The sequence below is a fragment of the Bos mutus genome, chromosome 1 (genome assembly GCF_027580195.1).
Source record: "Bos mutus isolate GX-2022 chromosome 1, NWIPB_WYAK_1.1, whole genome shotgun sequence".
NCBI lineage: Eukaryota > Metazoa > Chordata > Mammalia > Artiodactyla > Bovidae > Bos > Bos mutus.
Window position 1 is genome coordinate 3024372 of NC_091617.1, and position 19239 is coordinate 3043610.

A 19239-nucleotide genomic window follows, 5' to 3' on the forward strand; every position below is an offset into this window, starting at 1 on the left:
GCGCTTGTCCGCGGGCCTTCTCCGTGCCCCCTTCCCGGCCCTGAGATTTCCCCGAACTCTCCAGCGCCCCTCGCGGGGACCCGGTGTAAGTGCCTGGCGGTCTCCCCGGCCTGAGGCGGCAGCAGGCGGGAAAGGGCTCGGCGTTCAGGCGTCACGCGCCAGCGGCTGGCCGAGCGGCGCGCGCACGCGCGCGCGGGGCGGGGCGGGCGCGGGGGCGTGGCCGGCGTGGGCGGGGCGGGGCGGGGCGGGAGCCAGGCACAGGAAGCGCTGGGAGGCCGGAGCCGTCCCAGTGTGCCCCGCGCGGCGTGGACTCGGGTCGCTGCCGCCATCCCGCTGGCGAGAGGCAGAGGAGAGGCCCGCCCGCTTGCCGGTCGGGCCAGTGTGGGCCAGTGCGTGAGGGCGCTGGGGGCCGTGTCAGCGAGACGCAGAGCGCAGCCGCCGCCACCGAACGGACATGTTGGAGCCTAGCGCCGCCGCCGCCGCCTCTTTTTCCTCATCCTCCGAACGGGACTGAGAGGGGGCCCGCCACCCCTCTGCCTCCTCAGCCTCAGCCGCCTGCCCCGCCGCCTCGGCCGAGCCTCTTCCTGCCCGGCCTCCGGCTACGCCGCTTGTTGCCTCCGCCGGCCCTTCAAGGCCCGGCCGGTTCCTCAGCTCCTCTCCGCCGCGGCGCGAGGTCTTATGTGACCGGCGGGCCCGGAGCAGCCGCCGTCGCCGCCGCAGCGCGAACATGGACGCCGTCAACGCCTTCAACCAAGAGGTGAGGGGTGATCGGGACAAGGGGGTGCCGGGGGCCTACCAGGGGGAGCTGGGCCGTCGTTTCTCCCGCCGCCTGAGGTTTAAAGCTTAGGTCGGGGTGGGGACGCTTCCTGCCCCGGTTCCGGGGCGGCGGGCCTGCGCGGAGCGGGCCTGTGTGGCCCGGGGAGGTCGCGGCGGCCCGGTCGCCGACCCCCACACCCCTCCCCCACCGCCCACCCCCGGGCGGCGACCTCAGGCTGCCCCCTCTCGCCCCCTTCCGGCCTCGTCCAGCCCAGCGACGGTCTCCGGTGCCTTTAACTTAGCCCCCCACCCTTTTCAGGTCTGGGCGCTCTCGCCCTCTGCTCCCGTTATTGGCTTCGCGGTGCCGGGAGCCCGCAAGGGGCTAAGAAAGAAACGCGGGCGGGCCTGGGTCGGGGGGGTGGGTGGGGAAGCCGGGAGCATCTGCCGGTCGCGGGGCCGGCAGAGCGGTGGCCTGGGCTTCTCCTGTTGCTCAGGCCGCGCGGCGCGCCGGCTGCTGGACTCTGATCTCGGGTCGGGGAGGAGTTGGTGAGGGTATTCATCCCCCCTCCCTTCGGGATTCCTGCACTTGGGAAATGGAGTTAATAGACGGGGCTCTTTACCCTCCCGAGTCGTGAACTCAACCCTGTTACGGGCTCCGTGGCCCCAACGTGACACCTAAAAAGTTGAATGGGAGAGGACAGCATCTGCTCCGCCTTAGACCGCTAGAAAGCCGGCTTTGGCCTCCAGTCCTCCCACCCTCGCACCCTCCTCGCGGTTGGTTAATCCTTGGCTCCCTTCTTTGGGAACATTTACATGTGAAAAACCTCCCAAAACCGGTTACAAAGCTGCCTGCCGCCCTAAAGCTCTCTGGTTTTATCTCAAAACCTTCCAGGTGCTGTTTTTGAAGTGTCGAGTCCACAGATTCTATTTTTCAGAATCCATTTCAGGGAGAGGGGTCTTGACCATTGATAGCAAACGTACCTACAAAATGGAAACAATTGGCATATGTTGAGTTGGATTATCTTCCTTTTCCAAATACCGCCGATCAACCCAACACTGAAAAAAACAGATGTAGCAGTGTTAGATGCCTTGGGACCACGTTGATGACTTGGTGCACCCTGCACAACGTGATTTTGTAGTTTCACTTGTAACAATTAGGGTGCAGTAACTTTCACTTTGTAGCGCCTCCAGTAACACTGCAGTTAGGACCGTTCATTGCCTTGTCAGTTATCCTAGACATGATTTGTCTTTAACTGATGAATACAGAAAGTTGGACAGTGTCTTTTAAAGTTCTATATTGCCTATTTTCAAAATGATGAAATAGTATTTCCTGATTTTTTTTGATGGCTAGGGCGTTTGTGATAATGCCCCAAAGATTTCAGGATTGGAAGTTGACTTTGTTTCCTGAAGGCAAAATATACTGGAATGTTGGCTTCATGAGGGTGGAGAGTTTCTGTCCTTTGCTTCCTCATAGCACATGCTTGGAAAAAACTTGTTGAATGAATGAGAACTTATACAAATGACACAGTGTTTTAAAAGATAGGTACATAACTTATATAAATGACACAGTGTTTTAAAAGATAGGTGCATTTCTTTCTCAAGATGAAAACTTTCTGGATGTTTTCAGTGAACAAAGAGGAAGGGTTTTAGCCTATTCTTAAGACCAGAATTATTTAATTATGATTGAGGCATTATGGACATTAAGCACGTTATTAAGTATCACGTTAATTCTGGGAAAATGTGATCAGTTTTTACTTTGAAAACCAAGATTAGGAATGATAGTGTCTTCTTGAAAAAGGAAAACAGCATTTTGACCTTTTAAAATGTACAAAGTAAGAGTTTTCCTATCATCGATCATTTTCCTCTTTAAATAATTTTTATTTCCGTTCCTAGTCTTTATTAACTGCATTATGTTAGGTGTATGTTACCAATTCCAGCTCTTTTCTGCCAAACTTTCTTCCCCAAAAACTTTCTTCCGGAGAAATTAGTCTGACTTTGAAATCCATCTCCTTGTCCCTGCTTGACGTAGTGCTTCTCAGTTAATTCTCCCCATTCATAAAATGTTAGTGGTTAGTTGCATGTAACCTTAAATCTCCGAAATGTTCATTTTACAAATATTTGAGAGCCTGCCTAGCTGTAAAGCTGTGTCCTAATTAGGATGGCACTGCCACTAAGGATCTCTGCCCCCTAGGAGCCTAAACTAATAGAGGACACAAAACTTAGACAAGTAACTTTAATGTGTGCTGGAACAATTTCCTTTGGGGTCTTTTTAAAGTACTGTGGGGTGGCCATGGGGCATTAGACCTGGGAGAAGAGAGTGTCAGTCTCAGAATTTCCAAAGGTGTAGGAAAAGTAATTCAAAGGCAACATTGGTGAGAAATAAGGAACAGTAGTTTGACTCCTGAGGCTACTGAAAGGGTGGTTAAGGTAGTTTGGGGCCTGACAAGTTTCAAGTCTGTCTAATATGTTTGAATTCCTTTTTCTTTTTTTCCCAGTCTGTGGATAAATTGAAGGTTTTAGGCAGGGGAGTAATATAGTCAAAATACTGCTTGATTTATAGTATGTATTGTAGAAGGCAAAGGTTTGGGGAAACATGGCGGGTTGGGGACTGAGGTGGGAGAAGAAAGTAGAATCTGAGCTTGGCATATCTATAAAGGGACTAGAGAGGAGGGGAAGGATGTGGACCTGAAGAATCTGTGGATTTGACATCTGATAGATTTATAGGCACCTTTTGCCCTGGACATCTAAGCTCTGGGAGAGGGGTGACACATCAAGCAGTCATCAAAAGTATATTTAGTGGAGGGGGAAATATGTTTGATTTTGAACAGTTTATGTTTGAGTGAAACAGTCATGTGGAAGTTTTTGGCTAGCAGTTGATCATATTGGACTCGGAAGCAACAAAGAGTTAGAGGAAGACATCAAAGAGTCACTCTCAGATTGCCTTAGAGAAAATTGAGAGGGGGAGACAAAATGAATTAATAATAAGCATCTATAGCATGTGAGGTGCTTTGTATATACATATCGAAGTTAATCCTCCTTCAACCTTGCGTACACGAAAGCTGATTTTCAGTTTCAAAGAAATCAAATAGTAATTCACCCAGGGGCATACTACTAGTTCATGGCAGAGCTGAAGTTTAAATACAGATGGTCCCATCTTAATTACTGCCTGAAAATAATATTTTACATAATACCAAGGGAATGGTCATAGGTTAAGTAATACAAAGGCCACAAAATTTTTTGAGCACATGGGATCTGTAGTTTAAGATTGAATGGTGATGGGAGAGATATGGATAAGAGGTAGCAAATATAAAGTAGTTGGGTGTTTTGGGATTTATTGTTGTTTTAGAAGTTTGGTTGTAAGGTGTTCTGGGGAAAAGTCTCTTCAAGGATGAAGGGAAGAAAGAGCAATTGACAATGTAGTAGACGCTGGTGCTAGCCCTTTGATATGTTTATATATATAGTGTATATATAAGGTCTTAACCTAAGTAAGTGGTGTTCAAGCCCTGGTCTTTATCAGATGGGTGTAGATGCTAGAGCATGTTGAGGGAGGGGATGTGCAAAAAAGCGTAGTTCAAGTGGCTAGAGGGATTGGTTAACTTAGAACAAAATTGTGGATGAAAGGAAGGGGACGGATCAGAAGCACAGGTAAAAGTATGTATCTGTGATACAGAAAAAGAGGAAGATAAAGATATGGTTAAAGACTTTTTGAGAGAACTTTCATGGCAAGACACTGTGAAGTGTTGTAAAGAATGGAAAGATGAGTTTAAAAATCAGTGATCTCTTAATTGTGTTCTATATATACTCCTTATTGTGACGGTTGGTTACATGGATAAAGATTATAGATTGGAATTTTTTAATCCATTGATTGCATTTTTAGCCTTTAATCAGTCTTCTCTAAATCAAAAAGAATAACTCTTCCCTCATCCTCGCTTTTCTTTTTGCAGCATCTGTGATTTTAAGATCTTTAATTAAAGTACAAAAAAAGTGCAGAGGATATAACAAAAATTGACAGTTGTTATTAGGTGTTTTTAATTTAAAAATAAAATATTATGATGTCTTCGTTTCCTCCCTTTCCCACCCCTCTACCCCCCCACCAACCCCCAAATCAGAAGCAATCAGGTAATGAATTTAGTATCAATCTCTGTGGTCCCTAAACTGTGTGTGTGTATGTGTGTGTGTGTATAAAATCTGTTTTGATAACATATTCCCCAGTGTTTTGTGTGTAAAAATTACTAATGCTGTATGTTAAGAACTGTATAGTTCATTCTGACCATTGTGTAGTATTCTATCATTTGAATAAACCGAATTTTATCTGGTTCCCCAGTTGATGAACGTTTGTTTCTCATTTGTTACTGATAGACACTGCAATCAATGAACTTTCTCAGACGTGTCTCTGTGTAAGAGTTTCTCTCGGACAGCTGTTCTCAAACTTTGGATTTTGACTCCTTCAAGCTCTAGAAGTTAAGGACCACAGAGACTTTTTGTATCTATGGATTATATCTTGATATTTGCTGTATGAGAAATTCAAACCAAGATTTATTAAAAATAATAAACCTGTTACATATTATCATAAATAACATTTCTAATGAAAAATAATATTTCCAAGACCAAAAAAACCTAGTGAGAAAATGACATGGTTTTATCTGTTTGCAGATCTCATTTAAACTTACGTTTAATAAAACTTGAATTCTTGTATATACTTCATTCAGTTTCCAGCTGTTACACAAGTCAGGTAGCCTTTGGAAAACTCCACTGTATACTTGTGAGATTAAGGATAAGGAATGTCTTAGCATTAATATGAAAACAGTTTTTACCTCACAGACCACTGAAAGAAAGTCAGACACCCCTGCCCACCTCCCTCCATCCTAGAGTGTCTTTTTAAGAACTACAACATAGAGATGGTATGCATGTAATGATACTTTAAAGTGCAGGAAGAAAACAGGAGTACTTTTACATTTGTGTTTATCTTTTTTTTTTGGCTGCTCCTGATGTTAGTGACAAATGGGATCTTTTAGTTTCAGCATGTGAATTCTTAGTTGCATTATGTGAGATCTGGTTACCTGACAAGGGATTCAAACTGGGTCCCCTGCAGTGAGAGCACGGACTCTTAGCCATTGGACCACTAAGAAAGTCTCTTTTGTTTATCTTTAAAATCAGACAAATTAAACTTTATGAGTACTTTTAACATATGAGTTGACATTACTGCCCTTAACCACTTAGTTGTCAGTCTTGAACCATGTTACTCTGAAGAAGAATTGAGTTCCACATCTCATTAGGGAGCTTCCTAGTCCCAGTGGAAATTGTTCTATATAAACTGTTCTGTATTTTACCTCTTAAAATTACTAGTATGATTGTCTTCTAGACTTGAGATCATATGATGACAGTACCTTGTTAACTTTTTTTTTTAACCTGTAATGTTAATCTGGTTGTTTTTGATTATTCCCTTGTTCTCTGAGAGGTCTGTCTAAAGAAGTGGACCAGGATTTGAAACAAGTTCTTAACTGTATGGAAGAGACGTATCGGACTGGGGCAACAGAAGTAAATTTTGAGGTTTCTCATGACTCATCTGACTGTTACACTATTTATAACAGGGGTTGGAATATTAAAAGTTAGTTGTAATTTTGTTCCTCTGGACTTGCAGAGATTTACTTATCTCTGACAATAGTAGAAGTCTGGCTTTATGATGAGTGGAATAAAGCTGGCTCTTCAGAGCTTTCTGTAGCAGAATTTATCACTGATGTTCTTGTTGAAAACAGCCCACTCCCTAGTCTATCATTTTGTTTAGAATTTTGTTTCAGAAGAAAAAAATACGTGGACATATGATAAGGAACTGATTCAGAGAATAATGGGAATAATGGAAAAGTTGGCTTGTAAATCTTGTGGAACAGAATTCGCAGGGTGGGGGGAGTACCTGATAAAAAGTTGACAAGATGGCCGTTGGTTTTTTGGGGAGAGTTTTGTTTTTGTTTTTTATGTGCTCAGTCACGTCCAACTCTTTTCAACCCCAAGGACTGTAGCGCGCCAGGCTCCTCTGTCCATGGGGATTCTCCAGGCAAGAATACTGGAGTGTGTTGCCATACCCTCCAGGGGATTTTCCCAACCCATGGATCGAACCCACGTCTCCTGCATTATGCACAGATTCTTTACTATCTGAGCCACCAGGAAAGCCCAAGAATACTGGAGTGGTTAGCCTATCCCTTCTCCAGTGGAACTTCTTGACCTAGGAGTCGAACTGGGGTCTCCTCCATTGCAGGTGTATAGTTGATTAACAATATTGTGTTAGTTTCAGGTGTGCAGCATAGTGATTCCAGGCTTTTATTTTTTTTTCAAATTCTATTCCATTATTATTATGTTATTACAGAGATACCTTGTTATCTTGTAGTATCAATTGTCCCTTCCCCTCTCCAGCTCCTTTTCTGTTAACCATAAGTTTGTTTGCTATGTGAGTCTGTTTCTGTTTTGTATATAAATTCCTTTGTATTATTTTTTGGATTACATATATGTGATATCAATACTTTTCTATTATTTCACTAAGCACTCTCCAGATTCATCCACATTGCTGTCAATGACAATATTTCAGTTTTTATGTCCATGTAATGTTCCGTTACGGAAAGAGTCAGACACAACTGGGTGACTGAACAACAACAACAAAGGTCCACTGTGTATATTTACCACGTGTTCTTAAGCCAGTCATCTGTTGGTGGGCACTTAGTGCTGCTGTGGAACATTGGGGTGCATATATCTTTTCAAATTAGAGGGGTGTTTTTTTTCCCTAGATATATACCCAGGAATAGAATTGCTAAATCATGTGGTAGTTCTATTTTAGTATTTTAAGGAACCTCCATACTGTTTTCCATAGTGGCTGCACCAATTTACATTCCCACCAACAGTATATAAGAGGGTTCCCTTTTCTCAAAACCTTTTTCAGTACTTATTATTTGTAGACTCTGATGATGGCCATTTTGAATGATGTGAGGTGATACTTAATTGTAATAGTTTTTATTTGCATATCTCTGATCATTAGCGATGTTAAGCATCTTTCCATATGCCAATTAGCCATCTGTTTATCTTCTTCGGAAAAACATCTATTTAAGTCTTTTGCCCATTTTTTGATTGGGGATTTTTTTTTTTTTGGTTGTATGACAGGTAATTTTTCTGTAGATAATCTGCATGTGTTTAAAACTCATTTCAAATATACTTTGATAACACAGGGAAAACATTGTTACATAAATGGTCAACCTTTAGAAGTTTGTGATAACGTTTGTTAAGATAATATACAGAATCATTTCAGAGCGACACCATACAACTTTTTAACAATAAGCTAAAAACAAGCTGTACTATGTTATTAGGTAGTGTATAGGATAAGCAGCTATTAACAATATAAGTTTTGATAGAGTTGGTAATAGTTAAATTTGGTTAGGTTTTACCAAGTTCCGTTGTGAGCTTAGTCTAGAAGAGACATGTTAACATTTCTGTGTTAATATTAAGTGTAATTAACAATGTACTGTTCATGATTTTTTTTTTTTTTTTTTTGCAAACTAGAAGATTAATTGCTGAAACGGTATTATAATTTATTATGCTTCAGTCACCTTCATCCTTTTCAATATTTGCATGGCTTATCAATTAACATTTTATTGTGTTAGGACTCTATTGGTGCTTGTGAAGCCATAGGTATTTATAGAAACTTTGATAATATTGAGAAAGCATTGTATAGGTTAGTAGTGAATTCAGCAAGAAATCCAGTGACACTCTGAAGGGGATTTAAGAATTAGAAGCCAAGGTTCAGATGGGATGGGGGAAATACCAGGGCTCTTGAAAAGTGGAGGGCCATACAGGTACCCCTTAAAAGTTATAATTGGTGTTTGGATAATTCATGATTTTTGGTATAAATCCAAGTGGGTCATGTGGAGGAGATTGTAGACAGTAGCATACCTAACATATTTGACATCCTGAGAACTTTTTTTTTTAGCTTAATTCCTCTTTTACAACAAAATTATTTTCAAATATAATCATGAAATTAGCCAGGAAAGAAATTTGAACTTCATGTCACTTACAAGTAAATATTACAACAAAGAAATAATTGATTAATGTTTTAAATTTTCATTAATACTTCTTTCTGTTATATGTAGAAAATCTTACTTACGTACTGCTCTATAACAGTAATGAATAATAATATTCAGGCTCTTTTAAGTCTTAACTTCTGCATATTTATTAAATGATTGTCAGTGTTGATCTTCACAGTATTTGAGTTCAGTAGACAATTGTATGGAGAAGGCAATGGCACCCCACTCCAGTACTCTTGCCTGGAAAATCCCATGGACAGAGGAGCCTGGTAGGCTGTAGTCCATTGGGTCGCTAAGAGTCCGACACGACTGAGCGACTTCACTTTCACTTTTCACTTTCATGCATTGGAGAAGGAAATGGCCGCCCACTCCAGTGTTCTTGCCTGGAGAATCCCGGGGACGGGGAAGCCTGGTGGGCTGCCGTCTGTGGGGTCGCACAGAGTCGGACACGACTGAAGCGACTCAGCAACAGCAGCAGCAGCAGCAAATTGTAGTCAGATTTAGCAGTGTTATCTCCACCTCTAAGTGGTTGAAGAACACTTCTCATTAATTCTATTTACTAAAGGTTGTATGTGTAGCGGCAGATACACAATAGTTGGGAAATCTTAAACATAAAGTTACCTTTGGCAGAAATTTAAGAAAAGCTCACTTCACAATAAATTCTGGAAATCAAAATGCTACCCATGTCTTTTTTGACATCAATTCTAGTGACTTTGCCTGGCGACTCAGTGGTAATGAATCCATCTGCCAATGCATCCTGCATCCTGGCATCCTGACATGTGTTCGATCCCTGGGTCAGGATGATCGCCTGAAGAAGGAAATGGTAATCCATTCCAGTATCTTGGCTGGGAAATCCCACGGACAGAGAAGCCTAGCAGGCTTTAGTCCATGGGGTCGCAAAGAGTTGGATATGACTTCTCTGCTAAACAACTAGTGACTTCCAAATGTACTGTCAGTCAAAAAAATTTCACTAAAATATTTTCACCCACAGTTTCTATATAGGTCTCTATTGTAATTGATGAACCTCTTTAAGATTATGTGTAATGGCATTCTCCATAATTTTTATTCATGGATCATTAAGCTTTGTGTTTTCTTTAAGACTCACTCTGCTGTTTATAAATATTTATACCACAAAAAAAAAAAAAAAGATATATCAGGAATGAAGAACTGCAGCTATCATACTTTAAATGTACTGTTTAAATATTTGAATATATACACTTAGGAACTGCAGAATTGGAGATGTAAAATGAGCCTGAGGAGAGTACAGGCTATCCTGAAAAACAATCTCGGTCAACCAAATATTTTAGGGAAAGGAATATTTTATCCCTTATATCATTTAGAATTGCTAGTATTTGCTGATGATAAAACAGTTTTCAAACAGTTTTATTATTTTGTAAGTCTTTAAAGACAATTCACCCACTTTTTGCCTGCCCCTGGGTGGACTTCTCCCATTGTTCCACTCTAGGTGTGTTATTACTCTGGAGAGCAGTAAGTATCTAATGCTATAGTCTGTAAATCTTCTGCAGTATCCCCTGTATATCTTTATGCCTTTTATCATGAATACTCCACTTTAATCCTTCTTTTGTCAGAGTTTAGTCTTAGCTGCTGTAGAATTAGAATACCCTATAGAAAGCCTATAATAGGGAAATTTATGGTAATACCCTTTTAAGTTTTCAGAAAACATAAACTATTCTTTAAATAAACAGTCACATATGACCTGGTCCACTGTAATTACAAGTTGCTGAATGATATAAATCACTTTATCAAGGACAGCCGAGTTTGGGGTTCAGTTGGAGATATGTTCAAATCTTTATGAAGACCTTAAACATTGTTGACTAATATAAGAGCATATTTTATAAAGTTTGGAGTTTTGTTTTAATATAGTAGTCCAAAATGGGCAAATCTATATAGAGAGAAAGTAGGTTATTCATGAGGGGATGGAGGAAGAATGGGGATGACTACTAATGGGTATGGGATTTCTTTGAAGTATAATGAAAATAATTCTAAAATTACATAGTGTTGATGGTTGTAACTCTGAATATAGCAAAAGCCACTGAGATGTACACTTTAAAGAGGTGAGTTTTATGGTATATGAATTATATCTCAGAGCTCTTTTAAAAATAACACAGAAAAGTTATGTTTTAACACCGTTTTCATTATTTTATTGCTTGATTTGATTGACAGATTGAAAACAATATCTATTAGCTGCTGAGTGGCTCTGCAAGTTGTTTTGTTGATCCTGAATCATAAGTTTGTTGAAAGGATATCTTTAGTTTTTACATGCTATTTTAAGAAGTAATCCAGCAGAGACAGTTCAAGGGAAGGGCAGTAAATGAATCTTGCATTTGCTTATTCCCAACTAGATACTAGCATATGGGTTAGGTGTCTTATATATACCTTTCTTTATATTTTATATATACCTTTCTTTCTATTTTATATATTCTATATATTTCTTATATATACCTTTCTTTCTATTTTAGAAGTAAGGAAGCTGGAAAGGATGGTGTTATTTGACCGAGAACTCTTAAGAGGCTGCTTGAGTCCAGTCCACAGCCCCACAATACTGCTCTGAAGTTTTTTGAGCAGCTCATCTCTGTCTGTTGTATTGTTAATGAAGGGAGAGGGCTTCCTGAACAACTGTTGTATGTTTGACTCAAAGTAGCAAGGGCACTGTAATGTATATTTGTGGGAGGATTTGCCAGAGTTTAAGAATGATGAAGTTTGGGAGTTTTTAAGTCATCTACAGTAATGCAGTAGATGCAGTCAGTGTTTTAAACTGAAGATTTGCTTTTTAGATGTTATATTTCATTTGCTAATTTATAGTCACAATTAAAATTTTTAATTAATTGGGGATTTTATAAATGTTAACTTTTTCAGTTTTGATCCCATGCTTGTGTGTAGATCTAGTCATTACAACTTGGTAGGGAGAAAAGTAGATATGGATAAAACATACAATGTATAGGATAATGTTTTTCTTCTAATCAAATGATTTTATATCCTGGAACCAGTTTTTATTTGTTCAATTAGTCTGGAAGGAACTGTTTAATTCATTAAAATGTTTGATAGCCAGCTTTGGGTAAACACAAAGTTTACTTAGTGAGGCACAATAAAAGCAATTTTGAAACCTGGCAGCTATGCTAGTAAAATGGGGAGTAATGGTATGGGTAGAATATTTGGCAGTTGCAAAGATCAAATCCTGGCCTATTTCGTGAGCAAGTGAAGACAAAGGAGTTAAGGATTGATTGCAGTTCAGTGAATCAAAATGGAGGTAAGGAATAAAGAATGACCTAGTAAGTGGAACTGAGGGGGTTAAAAGGCCTGACAGCGGGGGTGCAGCAGCCTTGGTTCTAAAGTAAAAAGTTTAATTGAAAGGTAGACCCTTGTAAATTGTAAGGGAGTTAGTCTTACATGAAGAATAAATTAGGGCATACTTTGTGGAGTGAGTCATCAGAAATTAACTGCTTAGAAAATTAGTTCTGGCAGCGGCAAATGGTAACAGAATTAGGGATTGGTGATATAATTAAATAGGGAGGAAGTTTAAACTACTGTTTGCTATATTACTATATTCTATTTTCATAATGCACACAGAAACATAAATAGTTAACTTGAAAGTGGTTTCATACATAATTTAACAATGTATGTTTGCGTTTATTTGTGTGTATTTTGTAAAGCATTTCCCTTGGTTCTGGAACCAGGAGAAAATTTGGTGAGTTTGTGGGTAAGTGTAGTAAGGTAAAGAAGTGTAGAAAGGAGTAAGTATGAAAAATTTTAAGACTCTTTAAACTTGAGAATAGTATATGCATCTTTGCTGTTTGTAAAAATACCTGGTTTATAACCTTATGGGGAAATAAGTAGAACTGATTTGTAGTGTTTAAGTAAAGACCCTGCTCCATAGGAGCAGAGGAACTGTGTAGTTTCTTTTTTCCCATCTAAAGAGCCATGTAAATTTGCCCTGTTATTAGACATACTGTATATTAGTGCCAGACCTGTCTTATCTCCATACATTCCTTTAACCAGGTGGAAAATTGATTAAATATTTGGGTTTCAAAGGATTTGACTCTCTGGAAAGTAAATATAACTTACATGGGAGTAAATTCCTGGGTTGGGAAGATCCTGTGGAGAAGGAAATGGCAACCCACTCCAGTGTTCTTGCTTTGGAAATCCCATGGGCAGAAGAGCCTGGAGGGCTACAGTACATGGGGTCATAAGAGTCAGACACAAGTTAGTGACTAAAACAAAACAACAAAAATCATATATCAGTAGTTAAAGGGATGCTTTCTTTAATGCACAGAGGTCAAAAAATATACTTAAGTGATTTTTCAGTTTTGGGTTTTATGCACAAAGACTTCAGATATAAAGATTTTAAATGGCAGATTTTATGTTTATTTTAAAAATTTTGTTTTAGCAGTTTGAAAAGTTAAATTAAAGATTTATAAGGCATTAATTTAAACATATGTGTTAACTTCAAAGATATGGTTTACTCCACAGACAATTTGTACTTGATAATGATGGTCCTATACATTTACAGTCAAGTTGGAGAAATGCATTTCTGTGTCTCAGACACAAATGTAAAGTTTTCCATTTTTAACCCATGATTTTAATTTATTTATTTTTGAACTAATGCAAATTAGGTAAATTTAAGTAAGAAGATATCCCACCAAATATCTTTAACATTTTAGAGTATGTCAGTCTTTTTTTCCCCTTCCACTTGTGTTTGGATATGGTTACCAGATCTTTTTGATAACATGAATTACTTTCTGATTTTAAAAGCCATCTTGGGAATTTGGGGAACATCTGATTTAGATAAATTTCTAAAAATGGAATTGTTGGTTTAAAAGATATGGACTTTTTGAGTTCTTGATATATATAGCTTTAGATTTCTCTCTGAAATTGAAACTTGACCGTTAGTTCTCATCAGCAGAGTGCTTTCTTTGCTTTTTGCTAATCTACACTCATGCCCATTAGATACCTAAGTGAACTGTTATCTCATTGTCTTAATTTGTACTTTTTTGACTATTGGTAAGACTGAACATTTTTTTCCATGTTTATTAATTAGTTTCTGGCTCTATTTGTTATACTTTGTACAGTTTCCAGTTTTATTGTTTTTCTTAGTGTTTGTTAGTAACTCATGCACAGTATTCTGCTTTAGGGTAGAGTGGTATAATGGTACTTGTCTAACATGCTTGGCTTGCAGCTCTTCTTTCCTTCCCTGCGCTGCACCCCCCCGCCGCCGCCGCCCCCCGCTCTCTCTCTCAGTCTCTTTGTCTCACATACATTCACACGGTCACATTAAGTGCCCAGTATTAAAGAATTAGCTCAGACAAAGTTTTGGTAAAGGCATAAAATGAAATGCCAGTTGAGAAGAGACTAAACTATCTCTTACCTGATTGTTCTAGCACTATTTTATAGAGCTGTCTTCAGGCTATAATTAGAGGGACAAAGCATCTTTGTGGAGATGATTTTAAGATTTTCCCCCTACGTTTTCTTTTGTTAAATTTAATGTGTGCTTTTATAAAGTATATTTTATCAGTAAACATTTAAGTTAAGTTGGCTTTAACTCTTGATTTGGTTGAAGCCAATGTATCAGATTTGATGAGACAGATGAACAAAAGAGGGAGGGAGATTGTAGACTTGAACACTTTGATAACTTGATCTGTCAGAAGGGAGATTTGAGTACCAGCCTGTTACTGTGAGTATGTGTATGTATTTTTGGAAGCATCCAAATTTTTTTTTTAAACTTTGTAATTAATTATTAATAATAGGAGCTTAAGGCAGAATTTGTCATCACGGAGATCATAATAGCAAAGGAAAGGAATACTAGATATCTTAAAGTATGATTCATTATAGTAAGTTTAAGAGGATAAGATGGGATAAGTACACCATTGAAAGAGATTCTGCCTAGAGATTTCTAGTCACTTGGAGCTAGAACAGATTCTCACAGACCAATTAAACATTTTTCTTTCATAAGAAAGAAAATGTGTTTCATCTAGTGAGGACTGCATATATTTCAGATATTTGTCATGATTTCATCTTGAATAAATTAGAAAAAATATTGATAAGTTGAGAGTATTGTTAAGTGAATTTTATCTAACTGGCAGGGTCCACAGAATATTAGATAAAGTCTTCCTACAAGTTGCAAGTATCAGTTCAGTTCAGTCTCTCAGTCGCGTCCGACTCTTTGCGACCCCATGAATTGCAGCACGCCAGGCCTCCCTGTCCATCACCAACTCCCGGAGTTCACTCAGACTCACGTCCATCGAGTCGGTGATACCTTCCAGCCATCTCATCCTCTGTTGTCCCCTTTTCCTCCTGCCCCCAATCCCTCCCAGCATCAGAGTCTTTTCCAATGAGTCAACTCTTCGCAATCTTGATTCCAGCTTTTGCTTCTTCCAGTCCAGTGTTTCTCATGATGTACTCTGCAGATAAGTTAAATAAGCAGGGTGACAATATACAGCCTTGACGTACTCCTTTTCCTATTTGGAACCAGTCTGTTGTTCCATGTCCAGTTCTAACTGTTGCTTCCTGACCTGCATACAGGTTTCTCAAGATGCAGGTCAGGTGGTAGTTTCAAGTATAGGTCTTTCTAATTTTTAAAAAACCGTGGTGTTGAAAAAAGCCATCTATATAGCAGATTCATGAAAGTTACAAACTAATTGGAATAGCTGCTACGTTGAAAACAGAAAGTGATTTCTAGACTACCTAAGTAGATTGAAGGACTGTCAGAAACCAACATAAAATCAACATGAAGTTCTAGTTCTGATGAAGATTGCAGTGAAACAGTCTGAGGGTTTTAATTGGTTATAAATATGAGTTAATAATGAATTGAGCACTATATATTTAAACTGCACTGGATCTTCATTGCTTCATTGGCTTTCCCTAGTTGTGGTGAGGGAGGGCTACTGTTTATTGCGGAACGTGGGCCTCTCATTGCAATGGCTTCTCTTGTTGTGGAGCACAGGCTTTTGGGATCTTTCAAGACCAGGGATTGAGCCCATGACCCCTCCATTGGTAGGGAGACTCCTATCCACTGGACCACCAGGAAAGCCCCAACTATTTAACTTATATGCAGAGTACATCATGAGAAACGCTGGGCTGGAAGAAACACAAGCTGGAATCAAAATTGCCGGGAGAAATATCAATAACCTCAGATATGCAAATGACACCACCCTTAGGGCAGAAAGTGAAGAGGAACTAAAAAGCCTCTTGATGAAAGTGAAAGAGGAGAGTGGAAAAGTTGGCTTAAAGCTCAACATTCAGAAAACGAAGATGGCATCTGGTCCCATCACTTCATGGCAAATAGATGGGGAAACAGTGGAAACAGTGTCAGACTTTATTTTGGGGCGCTCCAAAATCACTGCAGATGGTGACTGCAGCCATGAAATTAAAAGACACTTACTCCTTGGAAGGAAAGTTATGACCAACCTAGATAGCATATTCAAAAGCAGAGACAGTACTTTGCCAACAAAGGTCCGTCTAGTCAAGACTATGGTTTTTCCTGTGGTCATGTATGGATGTGAGAGTTGGACTGTGAAGAAAGCTGAGCGCCGAAGAATTGATGCTTTTGAACTGTGGTGTTGGAGAAGACTCTTGAGAGTCCCTTGGACTGCAAGGAAATCCAACCAGTCCATTCTGAAGGAGATCAGCCCTGGGATTTCTTTGGAAGGACTGATGCTAAAGCTGAAACTCCTGTACTTTGGCCACCTCATGTGAAGAGTTGACTCATTGGAAAAGACTGATGTTGGGAGGGATTGGGGGCAGGAGGAAAAGGGGGCAACAGAAGATGAGATGGCTGGAAGGTATCACCGACTCAATGGACGTGAGTCTGAGTGAACTCTGGAAGTTGGTGATGGACAGGGAGGCCTGGTGTGCTGCGATTCATGGGGTCGCAGAGTCGGACACGACTGAGCGACTGAACTGAACTGAACTGAACTGAAGCAGTATTTTAAAATTTAATAATAATAGATGATCTCCCCTACCCTAGAGTGACCATGTTCTGAATCCTAGAACCTGAGAATGTGTTACCTTACTTGGCAAAGAGACTTTGCAGATGTGAATAAGGGTTTGAGTTGAGTTAATTGTCCCATGTTATCTGGATGAACCCAGTGTAACCCCAGGGGTCCTTAAAATGAGAGACATGAAAGTCAGAGAAAGTGAGGTACAGTGAAAGCAGAGGCTAAGGAAGGACAGACGATGCTATGCTGCCAGCTTTGAAGATGGAAGAGCCAAAGGAATTTAGGCACCCTTTGGCTAGAAAAGGAAAGAAATAGATTTTGACCTAGAGTGCCCAGAAGGAAGGCGGCCCTACCAATGCCTTGATTTCAGACTAATGAGGTTGTGAATTCCACAAGTGTTGTTTTAAGCTACTGAGTTTGTGGTAATGTGTTCCTGCAAGAAGAGGAAACTGATACAAAAGACAACCCACTAGATTCCACAGGAATATATCCAGGCCCTCTTTATTTTGTTTTATCATACTTTTAAAAGGAATTAGCCAGTATAGTCAGATCTAGAAATCATATCATTTGGCTAATAGTTGAAGCCGATAAGAAAACATGCTTAGTTATGTTTATTTTCTCACATGAGAAAGATCACTATTGTTCTGTGCTCCAGAGGCAGAACTAGAGCAGGAAAAGGGAGGGAAGGTTATCAGAAGGGAGATTTGGGGTCAGTACAAAGATGACAGCTGTAACCGTTGGAGCTGATTAGTTATGAGTTAGTAACCCTGTGAACTAATATGGGACCTGCCAGATATATTGTGAAAGCAGTTCTGAATTTAGTATGAATACTAGATTAGGTAGTAGGTGCTATACAGCTGCAGAAGTCTTTGATACTGCTGTGTTTTCAGTATAGAGAAAATTTCTCCAAATGCAGCAGTTGAATAGTAGATGTAACACAATAAAGTTTTTATGCTAAGCCATAATAAAAAATTGGGCTTCCCTGGTGGCTCACATGGTAAAGAATCCACCTGCAAATGCAGGAGACCTAGGTTCAATCCCTGGGTCGGAAAGATCCCCTGAAAGGAATGGATACCCACTCCGGTATTCTTGCCTGAAGAATTCCATGGACAGAGAAGCCTGGCAGGCTACAGTTCATGGGTCAGTAAGAGTTGGACACAACTGAACCACTAACGCCTTCAGTTTCACGACAAAAACTTAAACTTGAGATCTGTGTTAAGATTCCCAGGGCATTATGTACTTCTTTTTACCGAGCCATTTATGTGTCAGATCTAGGCCAAGAGATTTATATATACATTATCTCATTTAATCCTAACAGTTTTATGAAAGTGAAGTCGCTCAGTTGTGTCCGACTCTTTGCAGTGCCATGGACTGCAGCCCACCAGGCTCCTCCGCCCATGGGATTCTCCAGGCAAGAATACTGGAGTGGGTTGCCATTTCCTGCCATCTTCCCGACCCTGGGATCGAGCCCAGGTCTCCCGCATTGCAGGCAGATGCTTTAACCTCTGAGCCACCAGGGAAGCCCAACAGTTTTATGAAGTGAATTGAATATTACTAATCCTCTTTTTCATACATCATTGAAATTCAGAAAAGTTTTAACTAAACTTGTCAAAGTTTATGCAGTCAATAAATAGTAGAGTATCATGTTATTTTGACTAACCCTCAAACCCTGTGACTTCTATAAGTGTGATGGGCCAAATTTAAAATTGTTCTTTATTGATAATAGGAATCATTGTGAGTGATTTTTTTTTCATAATTTTTAGAATACTTTGTATATCAGGCACCCAGCAGAACAGTGTTCATGTTTAGTTTTTCTAATAGTTATTCAACTGATGACAACCAAAAAAAACAAACTTGTGTCTATTGCTAGCAAATATGTTTTTCTTACTAAGGCTTTCTAAGGAGGTTTTGTACCTTTTGGGGCCTACTGCTGCTATTATCCTCTATAACAGAATTGCATCATTTTCTGTGGGTGCGTTGACACTTTTTGTTTTTGGACAGATCACATTAATTCTGAATGCAGATGTGTAGTAGCAAAGAGAGCGCTGCACCTAGTGATGTTTATTGAGCATTTGCCCAGTTGCAGATGATAGTACTAGTCATTCAGTTTAGTCGCTCAGTCGTGTCTGACTCTTTGCAACCCCATGGACTGCAGCATGCTAGGCTTCCCTGTCTGTCACCAACACCCGGAGCTTGCTCAAACTCATGTCCATGCCATTGAATGGCATCGGTGATGCCATTCAACCAGCTCATCCTCTGTCATCCCCTTCTCCTTCTGCCTTCAATCTTTCCCAGCATCAGGGTCTTTTCAGATGAGTCAGTTCTTCGCATGAGGTGGCCAAAGTATTGGAGTTTCAGCTTCAGTATCAGTCTTTCCAGTGAACACTCAGGACTGATTTCCTTTAGGATGGACTGGTTGGATTTCCTTGCAGTCCAAGGGACTCTCAAGAGTCTTCTCCAACACCACA

The 19239-nt window shown here is 40.2% G+C and overlaps 1 protein-coding gene across 2 annotated transcripts in view; it reads left to right on the forward strand.

Annotated features, from left to right (window-relative positions):
- The first annotated feature begins 292 nt into the window (after window positions 1–292).
- The window catches only part of SCAF4 (SR-related CTD associated factor 4), a 63349-nt gene continuing 44402 nt past the window's right edge, over window positions 293–19239 (forward strand). Inside the window, exon 1 of one of the 2 annotated variants that reach the window (XM_070367183.1) lies at window positions 293–757. In XM_070367183.1, coding sequence (XP_070223284.1) covers window positions 728–757 — 30 coding nt within the window. In that variant the 5' untranslated portion in view covers window positions 293–727. The remainder of the gene's footprint in view (window positions 758–19239) is intronic. The other variant, XM_070367185.1, reaches the window with a different exon arrangement.